At 40.3% G+C, this 19,757-nt stretch overlaps 1 protein-coding gene across 1 annotated transcript in view; it reads right to left on the bottom strand.

The window, feature by feature from the left end:
• Positions 1-17,165, bottom strand: part of LOC138319490 (alpha-(1,3)-fucosyltransferase C-like) — a 48,676-nt gene extending 31,511 nt beyond the window's left edge. The window contains exons 1-3 of the mRNA XM_069262654.1: positions 16,233-17,165; positions 13,292-13,561; positions 3,414-5,394 (exon numbers count right to left, since the gene is read on the bottom strand). Coding sequence (XP_069118755.1) covers positions 3,414-3,421 — 8 coding nt within the window. The 5' untranslated portion in view covers positions 3,422-5,394; positions 13,292-13,561; positions 16,233-17,165. The remainder of the gene's footprint in view (positions 1-3,413; positions 5,395-13,291; positions 13,562-16,232) is intronic.
• Positions 17,166-19,757: the final 2,592 nt, after the last annotated feature.

Here is a 19,757-nt window from a genome sequence, read left to right as displayed (position 1 = left end):
GTAGTTCAAGACAAATTTATTTATAAGAAAAAAAACCGTTCCAGATAACAAATCGGCAAAATAACCATTGTTCTCCCTTAAATATTTTTTCCTGCTGGTCCTAAGGACCGGCTGACCCTAAAAGTTACTGGTCCTTACAAAGTTACAATTCATCTCTATAGCTTACATAATTACTAGCAAAGTAATAGTTTTACTAACAAAATATATCTGCATATCCGGATTAGTATCGTAGGCTCTTAACAAAATTGGCCGAAAACCAGAATATTACCAAAATTTGTTTTGTACAGTTTGATCTTCAACCTTTCTTCAATTCTACTGCCATTTATGTTTTTTATATCTTCTATCTGGACCAAAAGTTGCCTGTCAAAGGACCAGCTACATTATACAAATTGTCTACCTGACTATAAAATTGCCGGTCAAGGGCAGATGGACAGGCGTTAATTTTGAACGCTGAAAATAACGATCCCCGATGGCGTCTCCTCCGGCGTATCTGGATCCGTATCTGCACGAGAACGTAAATGTGCAAAGTATCGCATTTTAATAATGAGAATTATACAAAGAATGGTAATCGCATAACATGTAAAAATTGAAATTATTTAATATTAAACGTTGCTACTCATCCTATATTTCCAAGGGGACACAACAATTTCGTAAACCTTATTATATATATACATGTATATTTTAATCATCCTCATGATTAATTCTTATTATCTTACTTAGAACGACGAATTTTGTCGAACAAGTAGTTAAAACACCTTAAGATAAATGAACAAATAAATAAACAGTAATGATATTTTTTCTGGGTTTTGTCTTTTTCTTGCATAATGCATCCGAATGCGACATACATGTAGTGTGTATATCATGATATGTATATGAGTGTAAGTTGACCAATAATGGTTATGAAACGGGTTTTGAAAATCACAGGTAGGCGTGTCGGGCGCCGTATGCAAATATTGATAGTGATGAGCTGCGGGTCGATTACGTCACGCACCAAATAAGTCTCGTTACCACAATATATATTCTGATACCAAAAGGCGGATATCTTAGGAGTCCGACAACTGTTAACTAATAACTGATATTTTAGAAGCGATCTTTATAATTGTGTTTTTAATTTTAATCCTCATTTCTTTGAACTTGATGATAATCATAACTTACAGTCCGCCCATACAAAACATGCTAGGTAAATATTACATGTACCTTATAAAATATGTGTTTTAACTTCATATAATTGACAGATCGCCAGCTGTCAGTCAAGTCGCACATGACTTTGCATTTTGTATTGTGTGTGCTACGATGTATGCTCCGACATTGAAAAGAAACACGTGCGTTTGTGAGCACGAGACGTGTTTATATTACACATGGCGATCGGTCAATTCATTTTCAGTTTTACTTCTTTTACCCGTTTCGGTGTGACATAATTGTGTATGTGTGTGTTTTTTCCTTTTTTTACTTCAAATTAGTGTCTCATAAGTCAGTTTGTGTGGACATCATTATCATAATATTTTCATATGTACTAGTACTCTGATGAAAACTCGGTTGTTTTTATGTGATTTTGATATGTGACACTCAAATAAAATAAAATGTACTGATACTCCAAGTGATCGCGTCTAGATCTTGAAAGGAGTACTCACTTCATTTTAGCGTGAACAATTGCAAAGTCAAAAATCGCTGCACTATTCTTTTGATAGTTGAGAATATTTTTCCTTTACATGACATATCACTATATATGCCATTCTCCAATAAACAGGGTTCATGGTACATCGTTTTAGCTAGTAACAGCAAAGATGGCGGTCCTACACTCTGAAAAATGATTATCAGCACTAGTGAAGAAGGTATCGAAAAAATGAATACAATGACAGGCACTTACCGTTTTGGCTGGAATATGCGAAGTTGGTATTTTTACATTGAACAGGCATATTCATCGTATTTTGTTTCCCCGCTGGTCGATTTCAGGTCTTTCCAGATAAATATATATTGCACAGTGAAGATATCGAGTAATAAGTAACAACATCCAGTCAATTGTTTTATTTTTATCTTAGTGTCAAACAATTTGCATCGTATAAAACACTTCATAAAAATAATATTTTCATCAAACGTTAGGTATGTCCAGCTAATGATGGCGTACTTAGACAATTTACATAATAAATAAACTATATACATATACATGTAATTACATGAAGCAAAGCATTCTATAACGTTGCATGGTAAAAGTAAATAAGGATTTTGAGAGGAATTATCTGACATTAATTTGAATTGGTTAAAAATATCTACTGTATATATTCTGAGTATAAACATCATTCAGATAGTAAAAAATACCAGTTAGTTAAAGACATTTGAATTACAGGCCATATGCATATTATTTGAATTTGTCTTCACAACCATTATTATGTCATCATGCCAAAAACGGGGTATTTTGATAAAAACGACGAAACAATACGACACATTCTAATAATAGATCAGTATATATCAAATCTTGAATTAGTGTCAAATTTTGGAAAGACAACACATGGACATATACTGTATATATTATCAATAGTATATTTTATTAAATACTGAATAGGATTGATTCACAAAGCACGTGTTAACACATCATTCTATTTTAAAACAATTTCTTCATAGTTTCCGATGAGCAAGTTGAAGAAGGTTAGTTCGTTAGCTAACTATACTCGTCCCTTTAGTTTTAGATTGTGTCATGCTAAGTAATCATCGTGGCATGTTTGTCAAAGCTGAAACGATGTCAATATCTACCAACAGATCGCTTGGTGACAAATCGATGCCGAAGTGTATCATATCGCTACCGAAGCAGATCATATCGCTGTCGGAGCGGGATCGCTGCCGGAGCGGATAATCTCGCTGCCGGAGCGGGATCGCTACCGGAGCGGATGATCTCGCTGCCAGCGGGATCGCTGCTGGAGCGAGCATTAAATCGCTTGCGGAGCGGGACCGCCGCGGGAGCGATCTCGCTTGCGCGGATCCGCAGCGAGTTCCGGGCGAGTTCGCTCGATTGTCGCTCGTCGCTCGCGGCGCGATTTAGTGCCGAATCACCCTTCGGGTAGTGTATGCACGCGTCACCTTCCGTAATGTAATACCAGTGTATATCGCGGCGCAAGTCAACAAAAACCTATATGCACTATTGATACGCAAGTCTTGACGTAAAACTCAGATCCAATCATATATCGTTCACCTTACTTTATATTTTGAAGAGTATATATATGTTTGGTTCGATTTAAAGTCCTATAAAAGGGACAATTCAGTCTATGATTGCATTTTTATACCGAACTGGCAAGTAGAGACTTTTCTTAATATTAGCTCATAAATATTCATCTTTGAACCAAAACGAGGCTTAGTGAGCATAGCGGTGGTAGTAATACATGCACAGTAATAGTATAATATGTTGTGATAATTTTACTTACCTTATCATTAGATGGAAAAAACAAATCTAAGTTCACATTATATTCCCATAGGGGTACATGAATCAATTTGATCGCATCAGTGACTGAATTATGGCATAAACATGTATAATATATCCCAGAGCCGATAGGAAAGAAAATGCAGGTATTCATGTCAATGATTTCCTTTATTGAGGCCAAGCTGAATTACAGTATTGGTACTCGTTGCCTAACTGGAATAAGGCTATATATTCTACACGTATGGTGCCAAATAAACAAGGGACATGAACCAAACAATTAAATAACATAAATACCATTCCTAACCTTCATTATCAGAGTCTCAAGTTGCCTTCCCCCTCATTCCCTCTCATTAGGCCAGTATTTTGGTCCCAGTCTGTTTATATTTTTAACAGATGTCCCCTCTGATTACATTTTGCCATTAATTTCCTGAAACATAGGGATCGTTTTCAAAATCTAATGATCATAGTCTAAAGGGCCACTCTAAAATTATCCTTGAAGTTGTGATCACAAAATACATATCCTATAAAATCAGTGCACAAATCTGTCATAAGCATGAGAAAACACATAAATATACATCAGTATACCACCTATTTAACTTAAATAAAATGAATAATAAAAAGAGGGGTTGCGATTGAAAGCCTTAATTTTTCATGCTATTATAGAAAATATTGTTAATGTCATCATTTTAGTAAATGTATTTGGTTATCTTCTAAAGAATTCAACCCTTGTTCGGATTTGATTATTGATGTCCATAGATCATTATATTTAGTTACTTTATTTCAGCTTTTTAATATCTACCAGAAACATGAATTTAAGATGTTAGTTTTAGAAAATTACGGTAAAGAACTAAACACTTAATTTGATATTTGTTCGATTTATGTAAAACACATGTATGGGAATTCTCCACTCTTGTGCTTAAATGTGTGGAAACAAACTACACATGTAAACAGATAAATAACTGATGGTAAAAATATACTGTAATGTAATGTTACACAGATAAATCTACATTGATCTTCAATATTATGCACCCTTTTCTCTGCCTATGTTGATAATCAAACTTCTTTTACACTAAAATTCGATGAAAATGAGCAATTAAACCTATTTTCATAATATTGAACAACAATGTGGTTTGTTTTGTAAGATATATTGCATTAATTGTATATACGTTGCTACGGTGCCCGTGCTCACTAAGCCTCGATCTGAATTAGGAATGTCAGACACCCTTTTCTGTGCCTACATTTTGTATGTTGATAATCAAACTTCTTTTACACTAAAATTTGATGAAAATGAGCAATTAAACCTATTTTGATGATATTGAACAACAATGTGGTTTGTTTTGTAAGATATGTTGCATTAATTGTATATACGTTGCTACGGTGCCTGTGCTCACTAAGCCTCGATCTGAATTAGGAATGTCAGGCACCCTTTTCTCTGCCTATGTTGATAATCAAACTTCTTTTACACTAAAATTTGATGAAAATGAGCAATGAAAGCTATTTTGATGATATTGAACAACAATGTGGTTTGTTTTGTAAGATATGTTGCATTAATTGTTTATACGTTGCTACGGTGCCTGTGCTCACTAAGCCTTGATCTGAATTAGGAATGTCAGGCATGTAAATAATTTGTGAAAGGTCTATTGTATATATATATGCTGCATCTATTGCAAAACGCCATATGTTGCTTTGTGGTTATGACTCCCCTGTATATGATAAAGTTTTATTCGATTTGGTCTTTAATCTATCTTATGTTCTACTTAATTACTTATTGTGCACAATCTGTAAATGCATTGGAGTAAACATGTAATGGTAATAAAAACAATAGTTAATTTTTGAACAAAAATAAATTTAATGAAATAACACAAATAAATAACGACACGTCGGTATAGTTTAACGAGGTACGCCCACTTCACGTGAGATGGATTTTCTGGTCTCGATGTTTCGTTATGAAGCATGTCATAAAGATGAAGGAACGTCCTGTTTCTCTGTAGAACAAAAGAAAAAAAACACGCTTTTTACATTAGGCCGCCCAAAACTAAAATGATAAATGCAAATTCATTTTTTGGTGAAATGTTTTGCGGGAAAATATGCCAATGGAACCATATTTTATGTTTTCTTGATTATACTATAATTTGCATGTATAAGAACGCGTTTTGAATTATGTTTATCTACATTGTGTGTTACTTACTTATTTTATGAATATTAAAGATTGTTGAACTTAGCTGGTATACTCATTTCAGCATTTGTTAAATACATGAAAATGGAAATTGGTGGATAAAGGTTATTTATATATGCCCCGTAAAAACTCAACTTAAGATTTAGAATTGAAAAATGCCATCTTATAATGGTGATGAATTCAAACTACCGAGAAATATACTCTGAGATATCTTATTTATTAAAATTGTTTATATTGAGGATTTAAAAATACGGAAGTAACAGACCAAATCCGATGCGCATTAACACTACTTGCAGAGGTCAGTGTCCCGATGTACGTATACATAAGGTAGGGTTGGCACAGTTAAGGGAGGAGGCAGGTGGAGGGGGAGCGATACAGTGAGTTAAGGTAGGGTTGGCAGTTAAGGGAGGAGGCGGAGGGGGAGATACAGTGAGGTAAGGTAGGGTTGGCAGTTCAGGGAGGAGGCGGAGGAGAAGATACAGTGAGGTAAGGTAGAGTTAGCAGTTAAGGGAGGAGGCGGAGGGGGAGATACAGTGAGGTAAGGTAGGGTTGGCAGTTAAGGGAGGAGGCGGAGGGGGAGATACAGTGAGGTAAGGTAGGGTTGGCACAGTTAAGGGAGGAGGCGGAGGGTGAGATACAGTGAGGTAAGGTAGGGTTGGCAGTTAAGGGAGGGGGCGGAGGGGGAGATACAGTGAGGTAAGGTAGGGTTGGCAGTTAAGGGAGGAGGCGGAGGGGGGATACAGTGAGGTAAGGTAGGGTTGGCAGTTAAAAAAGGAGGCGGAGGAGAAGATACAGTGAGGTAAGGTAGGGTTAGCAGTTAAGGGAGGAGGCGGAGGGGGAGATACAGTGAGGTAAGGTAGAGTTAGCAGTTAAGGGAGGAGGCGGAGGGGGAGATACAGTGAGGTAAGGTAGAGTTAGCAGTTAAGGGGGGAGGCGGAGGGGGTGATACAGTGAGGTAAGGTAGAGTTAGCAGTTAAGGAAGGAGGCGGAGGCGGAGATACAGTAAGGAAAGGTAGGGTTGGCAGTTAAAAGAGGAGGCGGAGGAGAAGATACAGTGAGGTAAGGTAGGGTTAGCAGTTAAGGGAGGAGGCGGAGGGGGAGATACAGTGAAGTAAGGTAGGGTTGGCAGTTAAGGGAGGAGGCGGAGGGGGAGATACAGTAAGGTAAGGTAGGGTTGGGAGTTAAGGGAGGAGTTGGAAGGGGTATACAGTGAGGTAAGGTAGGGTTGGCAGTTAAAAGAGGAGGCGGAGGGGGATACAGTGAGGTAAGGTAGGGTTGGCAGTTAAAAGAGGAGGCGGAGGGGGAGATACAGTGAAGTAAGGTAGGGTTAGCAGTTAAGGGAGGAGGCGGAGGGGGAGATACAGTGAGGTAAGGTAGGGTTAGCAGTTAAAAGAGGAGGCGGAGGGGGATACAGTGAGGTAAGGTAGGGTTGGCAGTTAAAAGAGGAGGCGGAGGGGGAGATACAGTGAAGTAAGGTAGGGTTAGCAGTTAAGGGAGGAGGCGGAGGGGGAGATACAGTGAGGTAAGGTAGGGTTAGCAGTTAAAAGAGGAGGCGGAGGGGGAGATACAGTGAGGTAAGGTAGGGTTGGCAGTTAAAGGAGGAGGCGGAGGGGGAGATACAGTGAGGTAAGGTAGGGTTAGCAGTTAAAAGAGGAGGCGGAGGGGGAGATACAGTGAGGTAAGGTAGGGTTGGCAGTTAAAAGAGGAGGCGGAGGGGGAGATACAGTGAGGTAAGGTAGGGTTGGCAGTTAAAAGAGGAGGCGGAGAGGGAGATACAGTGAGGTAAGGTAGGGTTGGCAGTTAAAAGAGGAGGCGGAGGAGAAGATACAGTGAGGTAAGGTAGGATTGGCAGTTAAAAGAGGAGGCGGAGGGGGAGATACAGTGAGGTAAGGTAGGGTTGGCAGTTAAAACAGGAGGCGGAGGAGAAGATACAGTGAGGTAAGGTAGGGTTGGCAGTTAAAAGAGGAGGCGGAGAGGGAGATACAGTGAGGTAAGGTAGGGTTGGCAGTTAAAAGAGGAGGCGGAGAGGGAGATACAGTGAGGTAAGGTAGGGTTGGCAGTTAAAAGAGGAGGCGGAGGAGAAGATACAGTGAGGTAAGGTAGGGTTGGCAGTTAAGGGAGGAGGCGGAGGAGAAGATACAGTGAGGTAAGGTAGGATTGGCAGTTAAAAGAGGAGGCGGAGGGGGAGATACAGTGAGGTAAGGTAGGGTAAGCAGTTAAGAGAGGAGGCGGAGGGGGGGGGGTACAGTGAGGTAAGGTAGGGTTGGCAGTTAAAAGAAGAGGCGGAGGGGGAGATACAGTGAGGTAAGGTAGGGTTGGCAGTTAAGGGAGGAGGCGGAGGGGGAGATACAGTGAGGTAAGGTAGGGTTAGCAGTTAAGGGAGGAGGCGGAGGGGGAGATACAGTGAGGTAAGGTAGAGTTAGCAGTAAAGAGAGGAGGCGGAGGGTGAGATACAGTGAGGTAAGGTAGGGTTAGCAGTTAAGGGAGGAGGCGGAGGGGGAGATACAGTGAGGTAAGGTAGGGTTAGCAGTTAAGGGAGGAGGCGGAGGGGGAGATACAGTGAGGTAAGGTAGGGTTGGCAGTTAAGGGAGGAGGCGAAGGGGGAGATACAGTGAGGTAAGGTAGGGTTGGCAGTTAAGGGAGGAGGCGGAGGGGGAGATACAGTGAGGTAAGGTAGGGTTAGCAGTTAAGGGAGGAGGCGGAGGGGGAGATACAGTGAGGTAAGGTAGGGTTGGCAGTTAAGGGAGGAGGCGAAGGGGGAGATACAGAGAGGTAAGGTAGGGTTGGCAGTTAAAAGAGGAGGCGGAGGAGAAGATACAGTGAGGTAAGGTAGGGTTGGCAGTTAAAAGAGGAGGCGGAGGAGAAGATACTGTGAGGTAAGGTAGGGTTGGCAGTTAAAGGAGGAGGCGGAGGGGGATACAGTGAGGTAAGGTAGGGTTAGCAGTTAAAAGAGGAGGCGGAGGAGAAGATACAGTGAGGTAAGGTAGGGTTGGCAGTTAAGGGAGGAGGCGGAGGGGGGATACAGTGAGGTAAGGTAGGGTTAGCAGTTAAAAGAGGAGGCGGAGGAGAAGATACAGTGAGGTAAGGTAGGGTTGGCAGTTAAAAGAGGAGGCGGAGGGGGAGATACAGTGAGGTAAGGTAGGGTAAGCAATTAAGAGAGGAGACGGAGGGGGGGGGGTACAGTGAGGTAAGGTAGGGTTGGCAGTTAAAAGAGGAGGCGGAGGGGGAGATACAGTGAGGTAAGGTAGGGTTGGCAGTTAAGGGAGGAGGCGAAGGGGGAGATACAGAGAGGTAAGGTAGGGTTGGCAGTTAAAAGAGGAGGCGGAGAAGATACAGTGAGGTAAGGTAGGGTTGGCAGTTAAAAGAGGAGGCGGAGGAGAAGATACAGTGAGGTAAGGTAGGGTTGGCAGTTAAGGGAGGAGGCGGAGGGGGATACAGTGAGGTAAGGTAGGGTTAGCAGTTAAAAGAGGAGGCGGAGGAGAAGATACAGTGAGGTAAGGTAGGGTTGGCAGTTAAAAGAGGAGGCGGTGGGGGAGATACAGTGAGGTAAGGTAGGGTTGGCAGTTAAAAGAGGAGGCGGAGGGTGAGATACAGTGAGGTAAGGTAGAGTTAGCAGTTAAAAGAGGAGGCGGAGGAGAAGATACAGTGAGGTAAGGTAGGGTTAGCAGTTAAAAGAGGAGGCGGAGGAGAAGATACAGTGAGGTAAGGTAGGGTTAGCAGTTAAAAGAGGAGGCGGAGGAGAAGATACAGTGAGGTAAGGTAGGGTTAGCAGTTAAAAGAGGAGGCGGAGGGGGAGATACAGTGAGGTAAGGTAGGGTTAGCAGTTAAGGGAGGAGGCGGAGGGGGAGATACAGTGAGGTAAGGTAGGGTTAGCAGTTAAAAGAGGAGGCGGAGGGTGAGATACAGTGAGGTAAGGTAGAGTTAGCAGTTAAAAGAGGAGGCGGAGGAGAAGATACAGTGAGGTAAGGTAGGGTTAGCAGTTAAAAGAGGAGGCGGAGGAGAAGATACAGTGAGGTAAGGTAGGGTTAGCAGTTAAAAGAGGAGGCGGAGGGGGAGATACAGTGAGGTAAGGTAGGGTTGGCAGTTAAAAGAGGAGGCGGAGGGTGAGATACAGTGAGGTAAGGTAGAGTTAGCAGTTAAGGGAGGAGGCGGAGGGGGAGATACAGTGAGGTAAGGTAGGGTTAGCAGTTAAAAGAGGAGGCAGAGGGTGAGATACAGTGAGGTAAGGTAGAGTTAGCAGTTAAAAGAGGAGGTGGAGGGGGAGATACAGTGAGGTAAGGTAGAGTTAGCAGTTAAGGGAGGAGGCGGAGGGGGGATACAGTGAGGTAAGGTAGGGTTAGCAGTTAAAAGAGGAGGCGGAGGAGAAGATACAGTGAGGTAAGGTAGGGTTAGCAGTTAAAAGAGGAGGCGGAGGGGGATGATACAGTGAGGTAAGGTAGAGTTAGCAGTTAAGGGAGGAGGCGGAGGAGAAGATACAGTGAGGTAAGGTAGGGTAAGCAGTTGAGGGAGGAGGCGGAGGGGGGATACAGTGAGGTAAGGTAGGTTTAGCAGTTAAAAGAGGAGGCGGAGGAGAAGATACAGTGAGGTAAGGTAGGGTTAGCAGTTAAAAGAGGAGGCGGAGGGGGATGATACAGTGAGGTAAGGTAGAGTTAGCAGTTAAGGGAGGAGGCGGAGGAGAAGATACAGTGAGGTAAGGTAGGGTAAGCAGTTGAGGGAGGAGGCGGAGGGGGGATACAGTGAGGTAAGGTAGAGTTAGCAGTTAAGGGAGGAGGCGGAGGAGAAGATACAGTGAGGTAAGGTAGGGTAAGCAGTTGAGGGAGGAGGCGGAGGGGGAGATACAGTGAGGTAAGGTAGAGTTAGCAGTAAAGAGAGGAGGCGGAGGGTGAGATACAGTGAGGTAAGGTAGGGTTAGCAGTTAAGGGAGGAGGCGGAGGGGGAGATACAGTGAGGTAAGGTAGGGTTAGCAGTTAAGGGAGGAGGCGGAGGGGGAGATACAGTGAGGTAAGGTAGGGTTGGCAGTTAAGGGAGGAGGCGAAGGGGGAGATACAGTGAGGTAAGGTAGGGTTGGCAGTTAAGGGAGGAGGCGGAGGGGGAGATACAGTGAGGTAAGGTAGGGTTAGCAGTTAAGGGAGGAGGCGGAGGGGGAGATACAGTGAGGTAAGGTAGGGTTGGCAGTTAAGGGAGGAGGCGAAGGGGGAGATACAGAGAGGTAAGGTAGGGTTGGCAGTTAAAAGAGGAGGCGGAGGAGAAGATACAGTGAGGTAAGGTAGGGTTGGCAGTTAAAAGAGGAGGCGGAGGAGAAGATACTGTGAGGTAAGGTAGGGTTGGCAGTTAAAGGAGGAGGCGGAGGGGGATACAGTGAGGTAAGGTAGGGTTAGCAGTTAAAAGAGGAGGCGGAGGAGAAGATACAGTGAGGTAAGGTAGGGTTGGCAGTTAAGGGAGGAGGCGGAGGGGGGATACAGTGAGGTAAGGTAGGGTTAGCAGTTTAAAAGAGGAGGCGGAGGAGAAGATACAGTGAGGTAAGGTAGGGTTGGCAGTTAAAAGAGGAGGCGGAGGGGGAGATACAGTGAGGTAAGGTAGGGTAAGCAATTAAGAGAGGAGACGGAGGGGGGGGGGTACAGTGAGGTAAGGTAGGGTTGGCAGTTAAAAGAGGAGGCGGAGGGGGAGATACAGTGAGGTAAGGTAGGGTTGGCAGTTAAGGGAGGAGGCGAAGGGGGAGATACAGAGAGGTAAGGTAGGGTTGGCAGTTAAAAGAGGAGGCGGAGAAGATACAGTGAGGTAAGGTAGGGTTGGCAGTTAAAAGAGGAGGCGGAGGAGAAGATACAGTGAGGTAAGGTAGGGTTGGCAGTTAAGGGAGGAGGCGGAGGGGGATACAGTGAGGTAAGGTAGGGTTAGCAGTTAAAAGAGGAGGCGGAGGAGAAGATACAGTGAGGTAAGGTAGGGTTGGCAGTTAAAAGAGGAGGCGGTGGGGGAGATACAGTGAGGTAAGGTAGGGTTGGCAGTTAAAAGAGGAGGCGGAGGGTGAGATACAGTGAGGTAAGGTAGAGTTAGCAGTTAAAAGAGGAGGCGGAGGAGAAGATACAGTGAGGTAAGGTAGGGTTAGCAGTTAAAAGAGGAGGCGGAGGAGAAGATACAGTGAGGTAAGGTAGGGTTAGCAGTTAAAAGAGGAGGCGGAGGAGAAGATACAGTGAGGTAAGGTAGGGTTAGCAGTTAAAAGAGGAGGCGGAGGGGGAGATACAGTGAGGTAAGGTAGGGTTAGCAGTTAAGGGAGGAGGCGGAGGGGGAGATACAGTGAGGTAAGGTAGGGTTAGCAGTTAAAAGAGGAGGCGGAGGGGGAGATACAGTGAGGTAAGGTAGAGTTACAGTTAAAAGAGGAGGCGGAGGAGAAGATACAGTGAGGTAAGGTAGGGTTAGCAGTTAAAAGAGGAGGCGGAGGAGAAGATACAGTGAGGTAAGGTAGGGTTAGCAGTTAAAAGAGGAGGCGGAGGGGGAGATACAGTGAGGTAAGGTAGGGTTGGCAGTTAAAAGAGGAGGCGGAGGGTGAGATACAGTGAGGTAAGGTAGAGTTAGCAGTTAAGGGAGGAGGCGGAGGGGGAGATACAGTGAGGTAAGGTAGGGTTAGCAGTTAAAAGAGGAGGCAGAGGGTGAGATACAGTGAGGTAAGGTAGAGTTAGCAGTTAAAAGAGGAGGTGGAGGGGGAGATACAGTGAGGTAAGGTAGAGTTAGCAGTTAAGGGAGGAGGCGGAGGGGGGATACAGTGAGGTAAGGTAGGGTTAGCAGTTAAAAGAGGAGGCGGAGGAGAAGATACAGTGAGGTAAGGTAGGGTTAGCAGTTAAAAGAGGAGGCGGAGGGGGATGATACAGTGAGGTAAGGTAGAGTTAGCAGTTAAGGGAGGAGGCGGAGGAGAAGATACAGTGAGGTAAGGTAGGGTAAGCAGTTGAGGGAGGAGGCGGAGGGGGGATACAGTGAGGTAAGGTAGGTTTAGCAGTTAAAACAGGAGGCGGAGGAGAAGATACAGTGAGGTAAGGTAGGGATAGCAGTTAAGGGAGGAGGCGGAGGGGGAGATACAGTGAGGTAAGGTAGGGTTAGCAGTTAAGGGAGGAGGCGGAGGGGGAGATACAGTGAGGTAAGGTAGGGTTGGCAGTTAAGGGAGGAGGCGGAGGGGGGATACAGTGAGGTAAGGTAGGGTTAGCAGTTAAGGGAGGAGGCGGAGGGGGGATACAGTGAGGTAAGGTAGGGTTAGCAGTTAAAAGAGGAGGCGGAGGAGAAGATACAGTGAGGTAAGGTAGGGTTAGCAGTTAAGGGAGGAGGCGGAGGGGGAGATACAGTGAGGTAAGATAGAGTTGGCAGTTAAGGGAGGAGTTAGGAGATCACATACAGCCACATACAATAAATGTAAAACGAATCGGAATATAGTTCTAGTATATAAAAGTAATTTATAAAATTGTGACGATCGCAACCTCATAGCAAGGATATCAAAACCTTTAACTATTTTACGTGCCCGGCTCTGTGGTAGCTGTCTTATTTACTTGTGCCATGCTTGATTGCCTTTACTGGAATATTCTGCAAGTGTTGTCTTTGCTAACAGGGGTAGAATATAGGATCCGATAAACTAAACGAGTACCTAGAAACTCGAACTACTAGAAAAGCCTTTCTAGAAACAAATGGCACAACATTACAGTTGATGTCAATAAGACATACTTTACCTTGAAAGTGTGGAAATGTTATCTAACCATCAAATCCGCAGTTGTCATCACCGCCCCACCATCCACCACATCCCCAGCGGCCGTAGGGCATACCCCAGTTGCCGAAGCCACCGGATCCCATTCCACTGTACATGTTCCCATACCATCCTCCCATCCCTGGGAAGATTCCAGATCCGTACATGCCACCAATCATGCCGCCACGGTAATATCCATCGTCAGATCCCCAGCCCCATCCGTCATCGCCCCAGCCACCGTACATGGGATATGATGCTACATAATAATAAATGGAATGTGAAATGGAATGCAAAATGATGTATGAGCTACTTGAAGTTGAAAGTGGTGAGTAAATATTGAAAATGTGACTACATGTAGTGATAGGGCTAACCCCAGGGCTCTCAACCATGGCAGCTCTCCAAAATTGCTTTTATTTTGCTTGATAATGTATACATTTTGTTGTAAAAAATAAATTTATTTGCAAAGTGTCGATTTCCAGTTAAATGCTTAAGATTAATCACAAAAGCCTTATTTCTAAGTTCATTTTATGTTTGAAATGGAATGTTTCGTCCCTTTTTGTAGTAACTTGAGGTTGGGAAACAAGTCGAACATTAATCAAAAGGCTATATATGTTTTGGGCCCTTTTTGCCCCCAAATCCATCGATTTTCAAACTAAGAATTCGACAAGTTACCATGGTAATCATCAAAAATATCTATAAATTAACTGAATTTGAAAATTTCGTCATTTATTCTGAATATGTAGGTGCCTTAGATACATCTTTAGGAGAAATATAAAGTTTGTACCAGATTGCGCTCTGGTTTATAGATGAAAAACTTACAAAAATGGCCAAAATTGACTAAATTTCCACATTTTCATATTTTTTACATATTAAAGTTATATGTGCCGTATTTTTCATACTAACAAATCAAGATAAGCTTTCAATATGTTATTTATTACCAAAAGTTACCAACATTTTGAAAACCACAGTACTTTCAATACATTGGTTTTGATTTTACAAATACAAATTAGAGCAGGAAATGATTTTAGTAGTACTGCCAAATATCATTATTTTATTCATCTATAGTGGAGCAAAATGTGTACCTACGGTCAGACCATGAAGCCAAACTGTGGTCTACAATTTCCTTTCAATATTACAATATTCACTCATCACTTTACAATTTTACTGTACATAATGTTTGTGTTGTAACTACGTTTATAAGGCATCTGAAGCTATTTGAATAATTTTCACGGCTTAATTTATCAAACCTTATAATTTTCAATAGATTAATGAAGAAAAAGTAACATGCCAAAATGTTCACCTAGTTACGGCACAACAGGGACAACAGTTACAATGATACATAATCATCTTACCTATTTGATAAAAAAATGTATTTGATATTTGTTATCCAACAATTTAATCACTAAGTAACAGGTTTGAAAAATGGATGGATTTGGGGGCCTAAAAGTGGCCAAACCATATATGGTCCTTTCTACTGATACCGTAGAATAAGTATTATATAGTTACTGTAGCATTCAACATATATATTAAATGACTTTTACTATATAATAGAAGGAAATATATTTTTCATGGTATTCGGGCGTATAACAAAAAGTGCAATAGAATATTTGTTCCATTAAAGGCACTGTATACGTAAGTTTTCAGAGTTGTTTTTTTTTTTTTGTAATCACAAACATTTACATGCAAATTACCACGTTCTCTCTGCATATCATGTTGACTAAAGCGAGGTAAGATGTTACGGAGACCAACTCTGAAGTTTCGAAAAATATATAAAAATGTTAAAAATAATTAATGTGACCACAATAAATACAAACCGATACGATACGACGAAGTTCATGGAAACTCGATTTCCGGAAAATATCACGTGACGCGATCGATATAGACTATAGACCTATATACGAAACGCTTCGGTAATTGTCGTAACCCGGTCGACTTCGCTCAGAAGAAACAGAAACAAACATGTTGGTGACTGTACAAAATGTTATGTAGAGCCCGTTTATTAAAAATAATATCCGCTTTTTTCTACCGTAGAGTTCATACCCTAGATATGATAATACATACATATATATTACCGTTGGTTAGGTCCCCATGGGTCTATATACGAAATGTTTCGGTAATTGTCGGTGTTTCAAGATGGCAGGTATGTTTAAAATACCATTTTCGACTGCTCGATATCATAGGTTTATCTGCACAGAAAAATGTCATAATTCACGTCTGCCAACCTAATTCTAGGTCATAGGTACAATGTTGGATCATTGTAAATTATTGTGATTACAAAAAGAAAACAATGGAAAGGTACGTATATTTGGCCTTTAAAGTAAATTTCCTTAATTGGTTAATTTTATTCATAGTAAACGTTAAGTGTACTTATTTTTCTTAAAATGATTCAAAATAGAGGTACTGTATAGTTGTGCTGTGGTCTTCTCTTCGATGGTCGAACTAGCGGGAATTTGAGCTCGTGAAAATTACAATGAGAGCTAATATATCAAAATTTAACAAACCGCCAATAACAACTGTACAGTAAAAAAGAAAAGATTAGCATGATATTTAAAGAATATGACAAGACTTTCTTATGTCTGCATTCATTACATTCAGAAATGCATTTACTCGTGTGTATGCAATATAATTTAATGTACTTTTCAGTAAAATTACATTGACCCTCCTGAAGGAAAAATGGAACGACTAAATATGAATTAGTATATAAGCATGTTCTTGCGATATCATATAATATAAAATAATATAATATCCCCTTAATAACACATTTTATCGACACATTCAATTTAACACATATCTTGCTGATATTTCTCAAACTCCGAAGTTATACTGAACATATCTATTTTTGTAAAGAGAAAAAACATACATATTTATGACATTTGTCGTACTTTTTTCATGTTTACGTAGAAATAGTTAACTTAATGTCAACTCACCAGATACAATGGTTGTAGTAAACACAACGAAAGCGATTACGCTAATGGTAAACTTCCCCATGGTGGCAATGATGTTTCCCTGTAAAAGCACTGACTGTAGGACGGACTTAGCTATTTGTTGCTATTTATATAAGGTCTGGTGGTTTGTAACCTTTTCAGAAATTCAAAAAGTACCTGATTAGATTTTAATTATCCGAGTGATTATGAAACATGATCATTTACTAATTACTAGTCACTTTTGACATTTTTATTTTTGATATATGTTACCACATATATGACTTTTTCAATTGATAAACAGTTAAAGGAAAACATGATAATGTTGATGTACGGGACATAAAAGGACAATACTTATTCACGGATTTGAACGCGGTTTATGCATACAGATAATTAATTATTCGTCGAGATTAAAATTTAAACTGTAAATGTCTATCAATTGTTAATGTCACAGATTAATTTAGGTTGTGTTCCGGATAATTATCGTATAAGTAACAGGTACACACAGGGACCTTATTTGTAACATGCGTAAAAATGTCACTAAAACACTTTAATGATCGTATTCTTATTAATAGTATACAGTATTTACATTTGACCTCTTCTTCTATGATCTACGATATCATACAGAATACTTCAAACTTAGGAAAATATATATACATATACATGCATATCGAAATATTTATAAAACGGGCTCGAATTTAAAACTATTTAATGTATTGGTAACATCAAATTTCGAGGACAATAATGCTGCAATGCACCAGGTAAATATTACACCTGTGGCGAATGTTCTATGTTTCGCCACTTAGCAACCAGATATGTCATTTATAATGTGACCGTATGCGTTTTCCTATAATTTTCGTACTATTGCATAGAATCACCTGGATTCGTCAAAGCCTAATTTAATGATATAACAGAAATAAGTTACCGTATGTAAATGACTATGCTATTGATAAGCGTAACACAAATTATAATATGATAAATTAAATACAAATATCATTGATCACAAAGGACGACATTCGCTAGAATGAAAAAGATACAACTCAAACATTTCAAAGGGGTTACTTCCGCCGCATGGTCGTTTATTATTTTGTAGACTAGAAACATGAGGCAAAAGGGGATGTTCGTATTTTCCAGTTGTTGTACAAATAAAACTTAAAATTCATACTGAAAAAAAGAAACAAAAGAAAAAGTCATATGCTAAAACTTTGAAATCTTATTACATGAGCCAAAGAAATGCGTATTTCTTTTCCGTTTTTACATTAACATTGTCTCCTGTACCTGGTAGGATCTTCTAATGTCGTCATTGCATGAACTTAGCGCTCAGCATACAGGAAACGGGACGACTAGTTTGCCTTGATGACAGTGTAATGTCGCCGGGTAATTTTGGCGACATGCTTCAGTGAGATGGCACTATACAATGCGCATGGGTTCCTCTGTTACAAGGAGACATAATACGAATATATTACAGCATCTGAAAACATACACACATTCACACATGCAACGCATTGTACTCAGTGGGGACCACTAGCTGTTAACAGGATGTTAAACCTATTTGACGGCATACTTCAATGAGAAAGTATTATAATACGGCAAGATCCTCGCTAGTACAAACATACACGACATTGATATAATACAGCCTCCAAAATTACACAGAAATTCCTATATACAACACATTGCTTTGTTTGTTTGATTAAATCAATTTCCTATGAATAACAGCTAGCGTCATAATGGAACTCACGCCCTGGTTATAGTGCTATATCACTGAAGTATGTCGCCGACGACACTAGAAAAAAATACGGAGGAGGATTGTCATTCGGTAAATCTATCAAGTCAGCCAAATATATAACATGTTTTACCATCTGTTGGTTTGCTTAGTATTCAATTCAGCAAATTGACTCGCATAGTGAAACAGCAATTAATGACAACATCATAGTGTTTAAATACGTTTCCTTGCGATATATATAGTTTACATGGATCTGTCGAAAGTTAAGATATCTTTTTATTTAACTTAAAGGTACAGATTCATACTAAAGAGCAAACTGTTTTGATGGTTGAACAGGATACTTTTGGTCGATATATTTTATCAAACACTTAATAATAAATATGAAATATTTTTTTTAGTTAAGATAATTAACAAAATCAATTTACAATCCAGCGTTATACGATTCTTTTACCATCAGTTCATCATTCTCCATATGCGTATACACTGCAAGGTTTATGTCACCTACAGGTGACGTACTAGAGCTGAATGCCATAAATCACTCAACCTAATAGTTCTTGGATCAAAAGATGTTGTGTACATTTGACATTAAAATATCTTACACGTGATAGTAATACAAAATGGTGACATTTTGATATGATCTGGTGTGATTTTGTGTAACCGTTTTTGATTAAGGTCACCTTTTGTATACATTCTATACATGTGATATTTTTACTCCGGCAAATATACCTTGCCGTATAAGCTGTTCAAGGACTTTTCCTTCAGGTTTGATCTCTTTTTTACAAGAAGTGAATTGTGATAGTGTTTCTAAGTTTCTATGACGCGTACGATTGTAATATTTGCCAACTTTTTTTAAATTCTATCATAAGATAGGAAAACGTTCATATTTTGTTAAAAATGTCGATTTCCTTTGATATAATTGAAAATACGATTACTTGCTCGACCAGTTCTGGTCAAAATCCAGGTTTAAATTGCAAACATGTAACTTCTGTTAACTTACATGTACCACGGTAATCATTATTGATGTCGCTAACAAACTGACTTTGTATAGACACAGGTAAAAAAATGTTAAATAAGAACCCATAGGGGCCTGAAATCAAAACTCTTACTGTGTTGAAATCACACACGTTTACATGATATAATCTAGAATCCGTTGGGATGGGGTCAGAAACTAGTCATTAATCATGCGTATTTATTTTTTCGACGATACAATTAGTAATTGATAGTTATTCATGACCTGTTACTTTTATTCCCATCAAAGATTTAGAAAGAATTCAATGTGTCCTCCTAATGGACCATGCCTTAATCAATGAGGAGTCAATATTTATACACAATTTTTGATAATTTATATTCATTTTGTTTTGTCACCCAATAGTATGTATAATACATTTGGTAATTAAACTCTCTAATGACACTTACTTCTGGCACTTTCTCATTTGATTAACACAAATATTTGGTTTGAGGTATACAGGTAGTAGGAAATGCGATGATTTGCTGCAGAGTATTTAATATCCGTGGTCTAATCAATTCTGTAGTAACATAAATAACGTAAATAAGAACAATTTCCCTTTTAATTAGTTCGAATATTCTACTGATATATCGTCGTTGTGTTGATAAATGTCATAACTGCGGGAAATATAAGCGACCAACACACGGACCTGTACTTGATCTATAGACTAAAACAACTATAAATCTATAGACTAAAGGTGTTTTGATCTCCTACACAGTGGATGTATAATCTACCATACCTTAACCCTTTTGTATTTAGATTACTTTGATCAGCTATCTAAAACATGACAAGAACAATCATG

The sequence above is a fragment of the Argopecten irradians genome, chromosome 1, assembly GCF_041381155.1.
Source record: "Argopecten irradians isolate NY chromosome 1, Ai_NY, whole genome shotgun sequence".
In the NCBI taxonomy this organism is placed as follows: Eukaryota; Metazoa; Mollusca; class Bivalvia; order Pectinida; family Pectinidae; genus Argopecten; species Argopecten irradians.
Note: the sequence above shows the minus strand (reverse complement) of the source record. Positions and strands in the feature narration are given on the sequence as shown.